At 46.1% G+C, this 20,563-nt stretch overlaps 1 protein-coding gene across 2 annotated transcripts in view; it reads right to left on the bottom strand.

Moving 5' to 3' along the window:
- The window catches only part of LOC138250080 (E3 SUMO-protein ligase RanBP2-like), an 894,326-nt gene that overhangs the window by 55,916 nt on the left and 817,847 nt on the right, over positions 1 to 20,563 (bottom strand). For both annotated transcript variants that reach the window (XM_069204480.1, XM_069204481.1), the window contains exon 25: positions 16,177 to 16,278. In XM_069204480.1, coding sequence (XP_069060581.1) covers positions 16,177 to 16,278 — 102 coding nt within the window. The remainder of the gene's footprint in view (positions 1 to 16,176; positions 16,279 to 20,563) is intronic.

The following is a 20,563-nucleotide window of genomic DNA, read 5'->3' as shown; positions in this document are numbered from 1 at the left end:
CTAAGTCTGAAATAATTACAATCACAAATAAACCAGCCAATCCCTCTCTCTTCAAATACAAACTGAAGCACCACCTGCAAATACAAATTCTATTTGTGGCCTACTGCTTGATAGAATTTCTTAGGCTCCATGTGGCCCTCTTAAGACACTAGATAAAAATACACTCTCTCTCACCCTTATCCTTCTCAAGTTCTGCCACAATCACCATGTAAGTCCCTGGAGAACGTAGCCTAAATCCTCCATCTATTGCCCCTTTGTTTTTTATGCAAACACCTTTTTTAAACTGCTGTAAGTAGTATGTTTTTTCACATTCATTGTTGTTGCATCTTTCTTTCTGTCTCAGCATTCATTAACCCCTTAGCTGCTGGGCCTTTTCCCCCCCAGTGCTGAGCCCTTTTTTGGCTATTTGGGGTAGTTCGCGCTTAGGGCTTCATAACTTTTTGTCCACATAAGCTAACCACGCCAAATTTGCGTCCTTTTTTTCCAACATCCTAGGGATTCTAATGGTACCCAGAGTTTGTGGTTTACCCTGGAGGAGACCAAGAAAATAGCCAAAATACAGTGAAAATGTAGTTTTTTCCAAAAAAATGGGAAAAAAGGGCCGCCGAAGAAGGCTTGTGGTTTTTTCCCTGAAAATGCCATCAACAAAGGGTTTCTGGTGCTGAAATCACTATCTTCCCACCTTTCAGGAACGGGCAGACTTGAATCAGAAAACCACATTTTCCAACACAAATTTGGCATTTTACTGGGACATACCCCATTTTTACTATTTTTGGTGCTTTCAACCTCCTTCCAGTTAGTGACAGGAATGGGTGTGAAACCAATGCTGGATCCCGGAAAGCTAAACATTTCTGAAAACTAGACAAAATTCTGAATTCAGCAAGGGGTCATTTGTGTAGATCCTACAAGGTTTTCCTACAGAAAATAACAGCTGAAATAAAAAAATATTGAAATTGAGCTGAAAACAACAGCCATTTTTCTTTATGTTTTACTCTGTAACTTTTTCCTGCGATGTCAGATTTCTGAAAGCAATATACCGTTTTGTCTGCTGGACTCTTCTGGTTGCGGGGATATAAAGGGCTTATAGGTTCATCAAGAACCCAAGGTACCCAGAGCCAATAAATGAGGTGCACCCTGCAGTTGGTTTTCATTCTATACTGGGTATACAGCAATTCATTTGCTGAAATATGAGGAGTGAAAAAGAGGTATCAAGAAAACCTTTGCATTTCCAAAATGGGATCAAGATAAGGTTTTGAGGAGCAGTGGTTATTTGCACATCTTTGAATTCCGAGGTGCCCATACTAGCATGTGAATTGCAGGGCATTTCTCAAATAGACGTCTTTTTTACACACTCTCTTATATTTGGAAGGAAAAAATGTAGAGAAAGATAAGGGGCAATAACACTTGTTTTGCTATTCTATGTTCCCCCAAGTCTCCCGAAAAAAATGATACCTCACTTGTGTGGGTAGGCCTAGCGCCCGCGACAGGAAATGCCCCAAAACACAACGTGGACACATCCCATTTTTTCACAAAATACAGAGCTGTTTTTTTGCAAAGTGCCTACCTGTGGATTATGGCCTCTAGCTCAGCCGGCACATAGGGAAACCTACCAAACCTGTGCATTTTTTAAAACTAGAGACCTAGGGGAATCCAAGATGGGGTGACTCGCGGGGCTCTGACCAGGTTCTGTTACCCAGAATCCTTTGCAAACCTCAAAAAGTGGCTAAAAAAACAAGTTTTCCTCACATTTCGGTGACAGAAAGTTCTGGAATCTCAGAGGAGCCTCAAATTTCCTTCCACCCAGCATCCCCCCAAGTCTCCCGATAAAAATGATACCTCACTTGTGTGGGTAGGCCTAGTGCCCGCGACAGGAAATGCCCCAAAACACAACGTGGACACATCACAGAAAACAGAGCTGTTTTTTGCAAAGTGCCTACCTGTAGATTTTGGCCTCTAGCTCAGCCGGCACCTAGGGAAACCTACCAAACCTGTACATTTCTGAAAACTAGAGACCTAGGGGAATCCAAGATGGGGTGACTCGCGGGGCTCGGACCAGGTTCTGTTACCCAGAATCCTTTGCAAACCTCAAAAAGTGGCTAAAAAAACAAGTTTTCCTCACATTTCGGTGACAGAAAGTTCTGGAATCTGAGAGGAGCCTCAAATTTCCTTCCACCCAGCGTCCCCCCAAGTCTCCCGATAAAAATGATACCTCACTTGTGTGGGTAGGCCTAGCGCCCGCGACAGGAAATGCCCCAAAACACAACGTGGACACATCACAGAAAACAGAGCTGTTTTTTGCAAAGTGCCTACCTGTAGATTTTGGCCTCTAGCTCAGCCGGCACCTAGGGAAACCTACCAAACCTGTGCATTTCTGAAAACTAGAGACCTAGGGGAATCCAAGGAGGGGTGACTTGCGGGGCTCGGACCAGGTTCTGTTACCCAGAATCCTTTGCAAACCTCAAAAAGTGGCTAAAAAAACAAGTTTTCCTCACATTTCGGTGACAGAAAGTTCTGGAATCTGAGAGGAGCCACAAATTTCCTTCCACCCAGCGTTCCCCCAAGCCTCCCGATAAAAATGATACCTCACTTGTGTGGTTAGGCCTGGTGCCTGCGACAGGAATAGATCACACAACGGTCAATGTTGGTCCTTACGTGAGGCAGCTGTTGACCCTGGGGTGATCCATTCCTGACACAGACACTAGGTGTAGGCACTCAAGTGGGGTAGTGTTTTTATCAGGACAGGTGAGGAGTCACTGGGTGGTAGGAATATTGTGGATCCCAGCATATTCCTGTAGTTTGTGTGACAGAAATGCGAGAAAAATTTAGTTTTTTTTCAACATTTCAGCTTTGCAGGGTATTCTGGGTAAGAAAACTTTGGGGAAGCCACACAAGTCACACCTCTGTGGACTCCCCCGAATGTCTAGTTTCCAGAAATGTTTGGGTTTAGTGTGTTTCTCTATATGGCCGCCGAATCCAGGACCAAAAACACAGGTGCCTGCCTTACAAAACCAGTTTGTTTTGCCATGGATAATTTTGATGTCTCCACAATATGATTTGGGTGGTGGAATTTGGGGCTGAACTAAATTGGGGAGCTCCCAAGAGAGCACTCTCTCTCTGCTTGCCGCCGCATTCACCTGCTCTCTGGGTTGACCTAACCCACTATTACCCAGTTGCACAAACAGCTTGCGAAGGGACAGCAGGACTGTCCTCATCACCTCCCTCATAATGTACTGGAAGAGGAGTTATCGAATGGGACTCCTCTGACTGAAAAATCACTCCCAGAGTCTGCGCCATTGTCCTATCCCTCAGATGCTGTCTCAGTATCTGATGTCTCAGTCTCTGATCCTATGTCAGAGCGGTCCTCTATAACCCGAGTGTAGGCAGCAGTCATCCATCAAGATGCCATCTCTGCTATTGGCTAAACTGTTGCTCTAAAACACTAGCCTACGTAGACAGTCACAAAATCGATGGTGTGTGAGATACGTGCAACAGTAGAGGCCACCTTACCTGCGCTTCTTCCCTCAATCAGCACGTACTTTCAAGACACTCAAAAAACACCTTGTCACATACCATTCGTCACAGTCTTTAGCACCTCCTGCGCCCAGTCCAACAATCATTATTGGTGCTCCCACTCCCTCCTCCTCGGATTCCCTCATTACCACCCAGCAAAAGTGCCCTTCATCTCTCCATAGACTTTGCTAATGTACTCAGCTATTTACATAAAATACAGATTTGCTCTTTGCAGTAGGCATATAAACCTTCTGCGCTTCTTTATGGCACTAAAACTGCCACTAGACAAGTCGGACCCTTTTCCCCCCAGGGAAACCACACACATATTGACAAAAGTGATATATATATGACAGCCAATCACCTGAAACTCAAGTCAAGCAAAACCGAAATAATCCTCTTTGGCCCACACAAAAACACCTGGGACCCCTCATGGTGGCCCACCACGCTAGGCCCTGCACCCACCCCCGCCAACCACGCACGCAACCTCAGCATCATCCTAGACTCCTCCCTCTCGATGACCCAACAAATCAACGCTCTCACCTCCTCATGCTTCAACACACTCCGTATACTGAAAAACATTCAAATGGATCCCCACAGAGACCAGAAAAACTGTCACTCACGCACACATCAGCAGCAGGCTTGATTACGGAAACGCCCTCTACGCCGGCACCACTCTAAAACTCAAGCGCAAACTACACGCATCTAGAACTCAGCAGCACGACTCATCCTCGACCTCCGCCGACACGAACACATCTCTCCACACCTCAAATCCCTCCACTGGCTCCCCATTGACAAAAGGATCACCTTCAAGATCCTCATCCTCGCACACAAATCACTCCACAACACAGGCCCTGCCTACCTCAACGAGAGTCACCTTCCACACCCCCAAACGAAACGTCCGCTCAGCTGACCTCTCTCTCGCCTCTGTCCCCCGCATCAAACACACCACCACCGGGGGCAGATCCTTCTCCTACCTTGCACCCAAAACCTGGAACGCCCTCACAACCCACCTTCGCAAGACCCAAAACCTACTTCTTTTCAGGAAGGGCCTCAAAACCTGGCTTTTCGAACAGTGAACCTCCCAGCCCCTTTCCCTCCCCCCGCCCCCCCCCAAGCGCCTTGAGACCCTCACAGGTGAGTAGCACACTTTATAAATCTCTTTGGTATATATAGATCTACCTCTATATATATATATATATATATATATCTATGTACATAGATATATCTATAGATATATCCATGTACATAGATATATCTATCTACATAGATATATAAATATAGATCTATATATAGATCTATTTTTTTTAGTTGTTGTATGGTTTCCTTGGGGGCCAAAATGGCCCCCAGGGAAACCCTACAACATCTAAAAAAAAAAAAATTCCCCCACAGGGGGTCACCCTGCCCACGGGCGACCCCCTGTCATTGTTTTTTTTTTAAAATTTTCTTTTTTTTAAAAAAAAAACAATCCCCTGGGGGGGGGGGGGGGGGCACCTACCTTTTTTTTTTTTATTAATTATGCCCCCGGGGGGGGGGTGGCCCGTTTTCCGAGGGGGCCGCCCCCCCAAAGTGAAATCCCTGGCGTCTAGTGGTGTTTCCTGGCCCCCGATCGCAGCTGTGCTGCGATCGGGGGCCAGGAAACACTTTGAGAAGGCCTCGTAAGAAAGGGGAGAGAGGGGAGAGAGGGCCTTTTCAAAGTGTTTCCTGGCCCCCCGATCGCAGCTGTGCTGCGATCGGGGGGCCAGGAAACCTGAAAGTGTTTCCTGGCCCCCGATCGCAGCACAGCTGCGACCGGGGGGCCAGGAAACACTTTCAGGAAGGCCTCGTAAGAAAGGGGAGACACTCCCCTTTCTTACGAGGCCTTCCCGAACATGAGAAAGGCCGTTTTCCCCATTAAAGCAGGAAGCGGCCGCAAGGCTGCTTCCTGCTTTGATGGGGAAAACACCTTTGCAATGTCAGCGCGCCGCGCTGACGTCACAAAGGGGCGGGTGGGGGGGCGGGGGGAGACACGGAAGCTTCCGTGTCTCCCGGGGGGGGGTTTAAAAAAAAAAAAAAATCCTCGGGTGCGACGCACCCGAGGATTTATTGATACCCTTCCTGGTGTCGGCCACTGGTCGTGACCCGCACCAGGGAGGGTGTGTGGGCGTCGGCCAGTGGCCGACGCCCGCACCTAAGCGGTTAAAATGCACACTGCCAACCTTAAGAAGTATTTACTACGTACAATATATAAATCGCCAAATAACATTTTAAGACAAAAATTGAAACAAACTGAACATCGAGTTCCAGCCAAGTGACAGCATTTTAAACCTTAATGCAGAATAGCAATTGTTCAGTCACTCCAGCCTTGCACGATGGATCATATCTCATACTAAAAGAAATCCATAGAAGGTACCACTTTCTCGGTACAAGCTACCAAGTGCTGGAACTCACTACCAATGAAGATTCGAAGTATTGAGAACCATTTACAAAAGATGTAAACACTTGGCAATTTCCAAGACAAATTCCCATAACCAGGGAACAGAACTCAGAATATTAATCACTCCTTCAAGCGCAATTTACAGTCCATAAATAAGTAACAGCCCAACCAATATACAACTTTCAATGCCTAGGAAATTAATTTAATTACGGCTGACTTGTGTCGTGCCTAGCTATTTTATGGTAATGCCTACTTATATACAACCCTCCTGGCCCTCACTAATACCATCCCACAGTAGTTGGGCAGCAGATTGTTGTTCAAACGGGCTGCACAATAACTTTTTACACTGTTCAACCCTGGTTACTTTCACATAGAACAAAATCCCTATCGGTCATGTCTATCACCCAACGGTGTAGCAGTCCAAAGCAACAAACCACCCACCACAAACTGAACTGGCATGGAACAACTGAAGAGATAAGGCTGGCCAACAGAGGACTAATTTAGTCCACTACTGTAGGCCCTAACGAACTACATACTATTACCATTTCTTGGCATTTCACAATGACAATCATATATGGGATTACAGTAAAGTACATCCCAGCAGGTCCTGCCCACCATCTTTCCCTGAAACCCATGCCTGCTCAGCACTATAAATCTAAACTAAAAAGCTCAGTATGAACAACCCAATGCAGAAATACGTTTTGAGGTGTATTATCATAAGAAATACAATAAAGGGACATGAAGAGCTGTTCAAAGCTGCCATCTTACTGAAAACCATAAACAGTGTCTATTTCATACTTCTTTATCTATCATGATGCTAAGCGATGCATCTCATAACACGATAACTGCACCTCATTGGTCATCATGTACGGCATGGAAGCACTTCCAATATAGGATCAAAACTAAGACAACAACCCTTCAACCACACACCCTACACAGTGCAGCATGCTACCCATGCAGGCAACTGCTTCACACCCCACATGGGGGAAGTAAGTGAAATATAAATACTGCAATACACTACAATTGTTTGTGGTGATGTGGGCACTAGTTTCTATGATGAGAACTGTTAAACAAGTCAACTAACATTTGAGGGGAGCCCTAACATGTTGCATATCATAACAGTATGACTTGAGTTTGTGATAATTCATCTTCTAATGACACCAATCAACTATTTTATTTTTTGGGGCAATCAATCGTTCTAAAGCAATGTTCTACCAATATTTCCCTATGAAGCAATTTATAGGGCTTGTGGATGTTCTGGGAAAAACAAAATATGGGCACCTATGTGGGTCACTTTCATAAGTAAGCCCTGAAGGGTTTCAACTACATAAATGACTGACAATATTAAACTGATTATTATAGCGAACTGATACTTGTCCATCATCAACCTTGTCTTTTGCGATCTAATGCCTTGTTATGGCATTTCTTTTGTAACATTTAAAAGAAATGTTTGACTAAAAATGAAAATAATTCATAATCTTGGTAGCAATCAGGGCTGGGTTCAAACCGACCCGAAAAGAATTGATCCCAGGGATGTATTACCACCAAGTGATGTTAAAGCGATTTGGAAGGCTGAACACGAGTCTGCTCTAGGATCCGTTTACAGGCTAGAGATTTTCTTCCACATAATATGGTCATGCCCTAGGCTCTGGCATTTCGGAGATAGTGCTGGACACTACCAGGAAACATTTTGGGATGACAGATTTGTTGGTGTATGGGTTGAAGAAACTCTGACAAAGTTTGTGAAATAGTTGTGGGACTCTGAAATGATAGTAGGCTAAAAGTACAGTTTCTGGGGCTGCAAAAAGCTACCAACACTGAACAACTGTTGTTAAAATATGCACCAGCTATATAAAGCAGGGGCTGCCAAAAGAAATTTCAAAAGATATGGCGAGCCTGGCTACCAAAAGGCTAGAAGATACATATGAAAGGCTATGCCCATGATGGAACACAGAGTTATAGAGACCCCATGAAGTGAAATGTCCTTTTGCGTCATTAGTAAAAATAGATAAGCTAAGAGAAAGGGGGGGAGGAGGGGGAGGCCAGCAAGATGAATTACTCTGAAGCCCCTGACAATTCACAGCCAGAGAATGTTGCTTGTATAATTTTCTGTATGTCAAAAACAGTAACAATGTTTAAATAAAAATAATTCAGAAGCTTTTGGTTTGCAGCCTACACTTATGGTTTCACATGGTCTGGGCCTCTGTGACTGAGAGGGTTAGGCTGTAGAAGGAAAATCACTATATGGGTTACTGTATATGGGTTTTCACATCTGGCAAATCAGATTGGTTTAAATCGAGATATCAGGGTCTGTCAGTCACTCTGCAGGCAGATGTAATGGCCACAAGGAAGGCTGTTTTCAAAGTGAGAGGCCTGAGAGGACAATTGTGGAACGGCTCAAAAGTAGCGCAAATCAGGAATGTCAACACCAAAATTCAAGTCCCACTGGGGCATAATGAATGGGGATGGAGGAAACATGAGTAAGACCCTTAAGGAACCTATTTACAAAAAAGGGTTTAAAAAAACGTTGATCAGGTAACATTAAAAAAGCAGGAATTGCAGGAAAGAAAACCTTTGAGAGTGCCCAGTGCACAGCCCTGCAAGGCAAACAAAAGTATGAATAATTAGACCTCAGAGAGAGGGGCCGAAAGGGGGTCAACAGACTTGTTTGTGCACCATGCCACAACTTTTTTCCAACAATAGGTGTATACCGTTTTGATGGAGGGACGCCTGGCTGCCAAGATTACATTACAGACTTCATGCCGAAGGTCGAAAACATTCAACTGTTACAGCTCAACCGCCACGCAAGAAGGCAGAGACTGGACAGGTTCAGGTGCAGAACCTTGCCCTAGTGCTGCAATAGAAGATCCTCCTGAAGGGGCAGTCTAGTCAAAGAATCAATGGCCATGCTCTTGTTTTTGATCTTCTTGAGCACTCTCAGCAGCAGTGGTATGGGTGGAAAGGTGTACAGGAGGCCTGAGTTCCATTCAAAAGGAAAAGCATCACTGAGCGATTGCTGCCTTGGAAACTAACGTACAATACTGCTGACATTGCACATTCTTTGCAGAGGCGAACAGATCTAACCAAAGCTCTCCCCTACTCCTGAAAAAGACTTTACACCACCTCCAGATGGAGATACCATTCATGGTCGACTAAGCATTGTAGACTGAGTTCGCCTGTTCTTAAGTTCAGAGAGCCCACTAGATGTTTAACCACCAAGGAAATGCCCTGTTGTTGCAGCCATGTCCAGAGGCGCGGAGCCTCTTGACAAAGGGTCTACAACCCCACCTTGCCCTTTCTGCAGTACCACATGGCGGTGGTATTGTCCTGTTGTCCTTGAACACCTGCACTACTGTTCCCTTGAGAGAGAAAAGAAATGCCTTAAATGCTAGTCTAATTGCCCGGAGCTCCAACAGGTTGATGTAGAGTCCAGACTCCACTGGAGAACAGAAGCCTCTGATCTCGGACTTTCTCAGGTGGCCACCCCATCCCATCCCATGAGTGACCCATCCGTCACTATTAGATCTGGTTGGGGAAGGGAGAGGGATCTGCCTTTGACCCAATTGGTGTTCATTAGCCACCACTGCAGATCTCTTGCAGTTCCCTCCGAAATCTGGATCAGGTCGGAGAGATTTCCCTGATGCTGCACCCACAGGAACTTCAGATTCCAACGCATAGCCCGCATATGCCACCTGGCATGTGTCACCAGCAGGATGCAGAAGGCCATGAGGCCCAACAGCCTCAGAGTCAATCTCACCGAAATCCAGGACAGAGGCTGAAACAACAGCCTAAATATCCTGGACTCGCCGCTTGAGAGGATAAGACTGAAACTGCACATTTCCTAGAACAGCTCCAACGAAAGAGCATCTGCGAGGGAGTCAGGTGTGACATTGGCACATTGGCAGTGCACCCCAGTGAATGCAGGAGGTCCGTCATAGCCTGGAGGTCGGAGATGAGATCCTAGGGCAATCCCACCTTCATCAGCCACTGAAGCTAGGGGAAGACTGAAACCCCTGATTTGCGCCGATGAGTTGTGATCACCATCATCATCTTGGTGAACAACCAAAAGCCGCTGGTAAGGCCAAAGGGGAGCATGATGAACCGAAAGTGCTTGTGGCCTACCATGAACCTCAAGTAACATCTGTGGGCAGGCAGGACGAGAATGTGAAAGTAAGCGTCCTGCAAGTCCAATACTACCATTCAGTCTCCTGAGTCTAGGGCAGATAGAACCTGAGCCAGAGTGAGCATTTTGAACTTCTTCTTAAAGAAGAGATTGAGGGACAAAAGGCCTAGGATACGGCAGAGGCCTTTGTCCTTTTTGGGCACCAGAAAGTAGCAGGAATAGCTACCACAACCTATTTCTGGCACAGAGACCCTCTATATGGCTCCCTTGGTGAAGAGAATCCTAAAATACTCACAGAGCAGTGCCAAGTGATCCACAGACATCCAATGGTAGGAAGGTGGCATGGATGGAGGGGTAGTCTCAAAGGACTGGGAGTAGCCCCTTCGGACTATCTGCAAAAGCCAACTGTCTGACATGATGGACTATCAGTGGAGCAGGTGATAGCGGATCCTTATCTCCGACTGGTCCCTGGTGGGGAAGCATCAGACTAGGATGGTTTGGAGGCAGCTGCACAGGGCGAGGCAGACTGGCCAGACCATGTGGCTCCCTGATCCACAAGGACAGTGGATCCCACATCCCCGGCCACACGGCGGCTGGGCAGCATGAGGAGAACGGTGGCTGGAGGGGAATGGACGTGGTTGGGAACCCCATCCATAGCCACAAAAAGGGCAAAAATCAGACTGAGGGGGACGAGAGGCCACTGTGAGGCCCAGGGACCTGGCTGGAGCATGAGAATCCTTGAAGCATTTGAGCGGCAAGTCTGCTTTCTCTATGAAGAGACGGGTGCTATCAAAGGGCATATCCTAAAGGTTAGCCTGGATACCCCCCAAAAAGCCAGACGTACTCAACCAAACGTGGCGCCTAAGGACCACTGCTGATGCAACTCTTCTGCCCAGTGAGTTGGTCGAGTCCAGTTCACTTCAGATCCCAAACTTTACTGTGTCTCTCCAATCAGCAATAACTTGAGAGAGTACAGCCGGAGCCATCTCAGGGACTTGTGGCAGCACTTGTGCAACCGTATCCCACAACGTGTAGGAGAAACGGCCCAAAATACATGTGGTGTTCCCGGACCACAACTGCAGGTTTGATGAAGTAAACATCTGCTTCCCCAAGTCGATCAAGCCTCTTGGAATCCATATGCAGGGGTGTGGAAGGGAACGTTCCCTGGGATGTAGAGGCTTGGATAACCAAGCTCAGAAGGGTGGGGGTGTTGTGTGAGGAACACTGGGTCAGTTGGAGCAGGTCGATGGCAGCAGGCAATAGTCCTGTTCACAGGAGCCCCTCTGCTGCGTTTGGACCGTGTACCAAGCAGGATATCGGTAAGGGCTTCAGTAAAGGGCAAAATGGGTTAAGAGGATGATGCCCTGGTGAAGGTCCTCTGTCAGGAGGTTAGTTTGACTGCCACCGAAGTCAGCTGGACGCGCAGGACCTTGGCCGCTTGTCACACTACCATGGAATAGGGTGCACTCCGATCAAGCTCCGTGTTGGAGCTTGCAATGAGGATTGGGGTCGACACTGCCCAGGGGCATGGGCGGTGTCTTGAGCATTTATGTCAGAAACGGCACCAGAGAAGGTCAAGGTGGTACGGCCGATGCTGGTTCGGATCATGAAACAGATACACGGGTGCCCTCCTGGAGCTGTGGCCCAAGCGAAACCCGTGGGGCCCCTCAAGGACCCCACAGGGCCCAGGTGTGCTCCAGCGGGGTCAGACTGCCCAAAAATAAGACTCAGGGCCTCATAAAACTCACTGAGTTGGCCAGGGGTCGCTCCAACTCCCAGGAACTCAGGGAAGCGCGGAGACAACCCAGGTGCTAGCTCCAAGGACAGAGGCCTAGAACGAAGACACTCCTTTTCCCTCGTCTTGTGTGTCAATGGAAAAGGGTGAAGTTGAAGAACGTTTGCTCTTCGCTTCTTTCTTGTGCCTCTACCTACCCGATCGCCCCGAGGACTTGGAATGGGATGACTAAGAAGAAGGGGCTCAGCAACCAATCCCAGGACCTTACTCTGGACCGAGACGGAGCCAAGCGCTGGTGCCGCAAGGAGCTTTAGGGACCGCTCCCTCAAAGCTTTTGGATTCATGGCCCAGCACTCTGAGCATGACTGAATCATGATCATGCTGCAGACACCATAGGCACACGAGGTGCGGATCGGTCACTGAAATCAACTGATGACAGGATCAGCAGGGTTCGAACCTGGTCTTAAATGAAGCCATCTTTGATGCACCAGGAGTGTGGACACTCAAAAATCTTTGACAGAAAGTAAAAAAAGATCAGTCAAAAAACGACTGAGGGGTAGCTCTTCTTCAGACCAGTGCTAGGCCGGAAGGGAAAGAAAAGAACTAATGTCAGTGCACTGTGGTAGCACCTATATAGGACCTGCGACATCATATCTGGCAGGGACGACACCAAACGTGGAGCTGATCTATGCCATCTAACGGCACACAGGGGTAGTAATCGAGAAAAATCTCCGAATCCACAGTGACACCTGGGGGAAATTTTAAAGTAAGGAGTCTGCAACTAGATGTCTCTATTGGATATTACATTGCAGTTCCTATATAGGTGCCACCCAGCCGTGCCGTCAGTCAAAAGTGTAAGTCAAGGCACAAAAATACGACCAAGAATTCAAAGCAGTTTGACTTCTCCTCGATCCCGTCCTGGATCTGGACAGGCACTGGGTGTACCTCCTCGACCTTCCACGGCACCGGTCCCAATGTCAACTGTCGGGGCGCCCCATTCCCACTGTCATTTCTGACTCCAACATGCAGCCAGATGGGCTTCGCCTGATGCAGACTTCGGGAGGAGCTTTGCCTTCTAGATCTGAACCTAAGCCCTACTCCCTTGGGTTAGGCCTCTGGGAAAACAGAGGGGTCGCTGGACATTTTAGAATACGAGCCTTACGAGGAAGAAATGGACAGGTGTGAGGATCTGAGTGAAGTCAGTGGACTAAATACTTCTCCAGATACTGGTATGTTTTCTCCCCCTACCGTGGCTATGGAGGAGGGAGCTTCCTACACTATGGTGGTTTGGAAGGCAGCTGAGGTCCTAAACCTTCAACTATCCTCAGTGGCAGTCAAGACAGAATTGCTACAAGTGGGAGTCCCCACACCCAAAAACGTACTCCTGTTTAATAATGCACTTACAGATTTCCTTTTGGTAAATGGTCCAAACCCAGGACAAGGGCTCCTGTGAATAGGATGATTGCCCTCTGCCATCGCCGTGCACCTGAGGACCCAACCGTCCTCACACAACAACCTACCCCTGAGAGCTTGGTGGTCCAAGCATCAACATCCCAAGGTGCCTTCCGTACCGCTTCCCCGCATAGCGAATCCAAGAGACTGGACTCATTTGAGAAGATGTTTTCTTCTGTCAGGCTCACATTGCGGAATTCAGAGGTAAGGAATATGCAGCTAGAATGCGATATGTCAGCTTGTTAGAGACAAGTCTCAGCGCTATGAAGATTACGCAGCAGGTCTTCAGTAGAAATTATCTTTAGCAGGCGCAAACAGTCAGTAAAGCTGCATGTTTTCTGTGCATTGTGGATAATGATTTCGATGTCTGCAAGAAGATCCTCCATTTTGGCAATGTAGATGACTGGCCAGAGGATAGAGCCTTAGGAGATGCTACATCACTGAGATGGGCCTGTATCTGGACAAGCTCCTCTGGACCATCTTGGCTTTGTTTTTCAGGTATGAAATGAACACTAGTATGATGCGTAGGAAGCTGGGTTCTCATTGTAGTCCTCCCCCCCCACTCCACTTTTTGCCTGTTTTTTTATGCAACTTTGACTAAAGTTCACTGGGTTCCTGCTAAGCAGGTCCCCCAGTGCCAGCGTTCCTTCCCCAAAACAAGACACCTGGTCACTTGATCCTCAGTGATCAGGCCCACCAGCACCTCTATAAGTCCTTAGTAAATGGTACCCCTGGTACCTAGGGGCATGGGTACCCAAGAGGGCCCCCTAAGAGATGCAGCACAACTTGTGCAACTCTAAGGGATGCATCACGAACCTCATATCGACTGCCATTGCTGGCTGCATGACAAGGTGCTCCCTAAACGTGAAAATGTGACATTGCACACACTTGTATGCCATGTCATCTAGACACTGCTTGCAATATTTATACATCACCCCTACAGCCAGCCTTTCAGCCCTACGGCAGAGTGCATTATATTACCAGTGAGGACATATACGCATGAGCAAATTTGCCACTACTATGCCTTTGTCGATTCTTAGACTTAGTAAGTGTGAAGTGAAGCCATTTTAAACACACGTGCTGGACACTGGTCAATATGAGTTCCAAAGCTACATGATGGCTTCTCTATAGATTGATGTCTGGTATCCAACATCTTGTATTAATAAACCCTCACAGATTCCCGTGCTGGACTTATTAATACATGCACCCAGAAGGTACTTTAGAAGTGCCCCCTGAAAAACCTACCAACTGCTGGTGAGCTCACTGGCCAGTCGGCCACCAACAGAAGAAAATCTGTCCCCCACTTCCCCCAGGGTGAGAGCCTTCACTCTCTAGAGGTCAGAAACAAAAGCCTGTCTGGGCTGGGTGTGGAACACCCCTCCCCACAGGATGATCTGCCTTCCAAGGCAGGGAGATTCAAAGCCCATAGCCTTTAGTATGCAGATCTGCACCCCTCCACCAACCCCCCAAGGGCCCATCTGGCATCTGAACAGGAGGGAACATTAGCTATGCAGTAGGCATGCTTAATTTCCAGACTGGAAGCACCTCTATGGTGACCAGGCTGAAGTGGACAAGACTTAGGAAATTCCGCCATTTTGTGTGGTGGAATTTAGGAACTCTGGACAGGGTGATGCCCACCCCCCACAGGAAGTAGTCAACTAGGGGGTGCAGTGACACCATGGTAAGTGGCCCATTAGCTTCTACCCTTCTCTCCCCTTAATGTCCCGTATATTGAGTATTTAGGGGACCCCTGGATACCAGATTTTCAGATCTTTGCTGGAAACAAACGAAGGAGTAAAAAAAGAAGCCTGCTGAACCCGAGAACCGAGGAGCATGACTGACTTGGTGCCAACCTTGCCGGCTTGCCTACTGCACCCAACCTTTGAGGAGCAACTGATGTGTCCTGCTGCTGCAGCCTCCAAGAAACAGAGAGCTGCCATATAATGCCATAATTTTACATAATCAGGGTCATTTTAACAAATATCAGTAGATGGTGTCAAAGATGGGGGTTCTGCAGAGACCACAACAGGATCTGCTCCTTGAAATAGCTAATGGGACCAAAACCAGGCATGGCTTATCAAATGGTAGTGTCCATCTGGCCTTTTCAAACTTTTACTGTATCTACCTGCAACTAGTTTCACAAGTAGTAAGGGAACATTCCTAAATTAAAATACTTTACAAGGGATAGACAGGTCAAAATTCTAGGGAACATGGAGGAAGGTCCTGTCACAAATTGCAGCTAGAAATATCTTTCATATACTATGGGCTTATCAAAAACAGAACATGAGAGGCATATACCAGAAAAAAAAGAAAAGATAAATAGCATCAGGAATGTTGTTCTACAAATCAAAAACCCTGTTGTATCGACAGAGCAAAAGCCAGTGATTAAAAGCAAGGGTCACATTTCCACATCTGTGATATATACATGGAGATCCATGGAGGTGAATGAACTCCTAATGGCCCTTATTCTTAGGAGTCCCATAAAAACCAGTGTGAAAAAGAGGTCTCTAAGCTGATGCAAAAAACGTAAGTGTCATACATTTTCCCCTAATGTCTGCTTTTATTAGAGAACAGAAAATTTGTTATAAGGAAAGGAAGGTTATACACCGGCGTGAAAGGAGGAACCCACCTGTTTACCCAAGTTTCTTTCATCTCTGTAAGGTGAATGTAGGTGCAAGAAAAGTTGGAGACAAACCTCATTCGATAGTATCCATTGTCCTATGTGGCTAAACTCTACAAAAACTCAGATTCCATTAAAGTTCAATTCAGATTCAGAACAGGTTGCTCAGTGAAATACTTTCCAAAGAACACTTTTAATGTCACACTTTAAAAGCCAGAGGTGGAAGAGTAGGAGATTTCAGCATTTAGAAAATTCTCAAGGAAATGATGGCAGTTGGAATGACAACTCAATGCACAGCACAACAAACATCAATCCAATCTTACCAGAAGTACCAAATGCAAAGTCTCCTGAACTTGTTGAAGCAATATCTGCAAAGGACTGGCCAATGGATGAGCTAAATCCAAATAGATCGAAGTTTTTTAAACCTAAAAAAGGAAAAATAAATCCTTTAAAAGATAAACCTTAATGAAACAGTCATGTTCATACTGTTTATTTTTAATTTATTTGTGTTTAATTTTTTTTAGCAGCAATAACATTTGCATCATAAATGGTGCACATAGCTTGGTAAAGTTAAGAGTTCAGTTTAAGATGGCCTAAGGACAGGCAAAGTTAGCAAAGGCAAACAGTTGTATGCTGGGAAGAATGAAAATGTCACTTACCCAGTGTACATCTGTTCGTGGCATCAGTCGCAGTAGATTCGCATGTTCTGCAATAGCTCGCCATCTGGTGTTGGGCCGGAGTGTTACAAGTTGTTTTTCTTCGAAGAAGTCTTTCGAGTCACGGGGCCGAGTGACTCCTCCTTTTGTCTCCATTGCGCATGGGCGTCGACTCCATCTTCGATTGTTTTTCCCCGCAGAGGGTGAGGTAGGAGTTGAATTGTAGTAATAGTGCCCATGCAATGGAGTGACTAAGTATGCACCTATTTAAGGTTGAGATGATACATATATAAACAATTGAAGGTAACTTCCAAACTGCTACAGGCTCCCGGGGAGGCGGGTGGGCACATGCGAATCTACTGCGACTGATGCCACGAACAGATGTACACTGGGTAAGTGACATTTTCAGTTCGATGGCATCTGTCGCTGTAGATACGCATGTTCTGCATAGACTAGTAAGCAGTTATTTCCCCAAAAGCGGTGGATCAGCCTGTAGGAGTGGAAGTAGTCTGAAATAATGTTCTTAATACGGCTTGACCTACTGTGGCTTGTTGTGCGGATAACACGTCTACACAGTAGTGCTTGGTGAATGTGTGAGGCGTAGACCATGTGGCTGCCTTACATATTTCTTGCATTGGGATGTTTCCTAGAAAGGCCATGGTAGCACCTTTCTTTCTGGTTGAGTGTGCCCTTGGTGTAATGGGCAGCTGTCGTTTAGCTTTAAGGTAGCAGATTTGGATGCATTTAACTATCCATCTGGCTATACCTTGTTTTGAAATTGGGTTTCCTGCATGAGGTTTTTGAAATGCAATAAAGAGTTGTTTAGTCTTTCTGATGTTTTTTGTTCTGTCAATGTAATACATCAATGCTCTTTTGACATCTAATGTATGTAGTGCCCTTTCAGCTACGGTATCTGGCTGTGGAAAGAACACTGGAAGTTCCACTGTTTGATTTAGATGGAACGGTGAAATAACCTTTGGCAAAAATTTAGGATTGGTCCTTAGGACGACTTTATTTTTGTGTAGTTGTATAAAAGGTTCCTGTATTGTAAACGCCTGAATCTCGCTTACTCTTCTTAGGGAAGTAATGGCGATGAGAAATGCCACCTTCCAGGTTAGGAACTGTATGTCGCAGGAGTGCATGGGTTCAAAAGGTGGACCCATAAGTCTAGTTAGGACAACATTTAGGTTCCATGAAGGAACAGGTAGTGTTCTTGGTGGTATAATTCTCCTAAGGCCCTCCATGAATGCTTTAATGACTGGTATCTTATATAGGGAAGTTGAATAGGTAGTCTGCAGGTATGCAGATATTGCTGCAAGGTGTATTTTAATGGAAGAGAAAGCTAGGTTAGATTTTTGTAAGTGAAGCAAGTAACCCACTACATGTTCTGGAGTTGTGTGTAATGGTTGTATTTGATTAATATGGCAGTAGCAAACAAACCTCTTCCATTTACTTGCATAGCAGTGCCTGGTGGATGGCCTTCTGGCTTGTTTTATGACTTCCATACATTCTTGGGTAAGTTGTAAGTGCCCGAATTCTAGGATTTCAGGAGCCAGATTGCTAGATTCAGCGATGCTGGATCTGGGTGTCTGATCTTTTGGTTGTGCTGTGTCAACAGATCTGGCCTGTTGGGCAATTTGATGCAGGGTACCACTGATAGGTCTAGCAGCGTTGTGTACCAGGGTTGCCTTGCCCAAGTTGGTGCTATCAATATGAGTTTGAGTTTGAGTTTGCTTTGACTGAGTTTGTTTACCAGGTAAGGAAGGAGAGGGAGAGGAGGAAAAGCGTAAGCAAATATCCCTGACCAGTTCATCCATAGGGCATTGCCTTGGGATTGTTTGTGTGGGTATCTGGATGCGAAGTTTTGGCATTTTGCGTTCTCCCTTGTCGCAAACAAGTCTATCTGAGGTGTTCCCCAGAGTTTGAAATAAGTGTTCAGAATTTGGGGGTGAATTTCCCATTCGTGGACCTGTTGATGATCTCGAGAGAGATTGTCTGCGAGTTGATTTTGGATCCCTGGTATAAACTGTGCTATTAGGCGAATTTGGTTGTGAATTGCCCAATGCCAAATTTTTTGTGCTAGCAGGCTTAACTGCGTGGAGTGCGTCCCCCCCTGCTTGTTTAGATAATACATTGTTGTCATGTTGTCTGTTTTGACGAGAATGTATTTGTGAACTATTATTGGTTGGAAAGCTTTTAGTGCTTGAAAAACTGCTAGAAGTTCTAGGTGATTGATATGCAGTTTTGTTTGATGTATGTTCCATTGTCCTTGTATGCTGTGTTGATCGAGGTGTGCTCCCCACCCTGTCATGGAAGCATCTGTTGTTATTACGTATTGTGGCACTGGGTCTTGGAAAGGCCGCCCCTTGTTTAAATTTATGTTGTTCCACCACAGAAGCGAGAGGTAAGTTTGGCGGTCTATTAACACCAGATCTAGAAGGTGACCCTGTGCTTGAGACCACTGTGATGCTAGGCATTGTTGTAAGGGCCTCATGTGCAGTCTTGCGTTTGGGACAATGGCTATGCATGAAGACATCATGCCTAGGAGTTGTAATACCATCTTTGCCTGTATCTTTTGTGTTGGATACATGCGTTGTATGATGGTGTTGAAATTTAGAATTCTTTGTGGACTTGGAGTGGCTACTCCCTTTGATGTGTCTATTATGGCTCCTAGGTATTGTTGTACCTTGCGCGGCAGAATGTTGGATTTTGTAAAGTTGACGGTGAACCCGAGTTTGAAGAGGGTTTGTATGATCTGATTTGTGTGATTTGAGCACTGTATGAACGAATGGGCCTTGATTAGCCAGTCGTCCAAATATGGGAACACATGTACTTGCTGCCTTCTTATGTGTGCAGCGACTACCGCTAGACATTTGGTAAAGACTCTTGGTGCGGTTGTTAATCCGAAAGGCAGTACCTTGAATTGGTAATGTATTCCTTTGAATACAAACCTTAGGTATTTCCTGTGCGATGGGTGTATTGGTATATGGAAATAAGCATCCTTGAGGTCTAAAGTTGCCATGTAGTCGTGTAGTTTTAGCAATGGCAATACTTCTTGTAGTGTGACCATGTGGAAGTGGTCTGATTTGATGAAAGTGTTCACTACTCTGAGGTCTAGGATTGGTCTCAGTGTTTTGTCCTTCTTTGGTATCAGAAAGTACAGTGAGTAAACTCCTGTGTTTATTTGTGTGTTTGGCACTAATTCGATTGCATTCTTTTGCAATAGTGCCTGCACTTCTATCTCCAGGAGATTGGAATGGTGTGTTGTTAAATTTTGTGCTTTTGGTGGTATGTTTGGAGGGAATTGTAGAAATTCTATGCAATAACCATGTTGGATAATTGCTAGAACCCAAGTGTCTGTAGTGATTTCCTCCCATGCTTTGTAATAATGACCTATTCTTCCCCCCACTGGTGTTGTGTGGAGGGGGTGAGTGACATGTGAGTCACTGTTTAGTAGTAGGGGTTTTGGGGCTTTGAAATCTTCCTCTATTTCTAGGGAATTGCCCTCCTCTATATTGTCCCCGAAAACCTCCTCTATACTGTCCCTGGTAACTGGACGGTGTGGCTTGTGAGGTGCTGGCTTGTGTGCTTTGACCCCGAAACCCCCCTCGAAAGGGCGTTTTACGGAATGTGCTGTAATTCCCTCTGCTCTGCGGGGAGTAGAGTGCGCCCATGGCTTTGGCAGTGTCCGTATCTTTTTTGAGTTTCTCAATCGCTGTGTCCACTTCTGGACCGAACAGTTCTTTTTCATTAAAAGGCATATTGAGAACTGCTTGTTGAATCTCTGGTTTAAATCCAGACGTTCGGAGCCATGCATGCCTTCTGATAGTTACAGATGTATTTATTGTCCGTGCAGCTGTATCTGCAGCGTCCATGGAGGAGCGTATCTGGTTGTTGGAGATGGTCTGTCCCTCCTCAACCACTTGTTTTGCCCTATTTTGTAAGTCCTTGGGCAGATGTTCAATGAGATGTTGCATCTCGTCCCAGTGGGCTCTGTCATAGCGCGCAAGTAGTGCCTGGGAGTTCGCGATGCGCCACTGGTTTGCAGCTTGTG

Source organism: Pleurodeles waltl, chromosome 8, assembly GCF_031143425.1.
Source record: "Pleurodeles waltl isolate 20211129_DDA chromosome 8, aPleWal1.hap1.20221129, whole genome shotgun sequence".
Classification (NCBI taxonomy): Eukaryota; Metazoa; Chordata; class Amphibia; order Caudata; family Salamandridae; genus Pleurodeles; species Pleurodeles waltl.
This window is presented reverse-complemented; position numbering and strand designations above follow the sequence as displayed.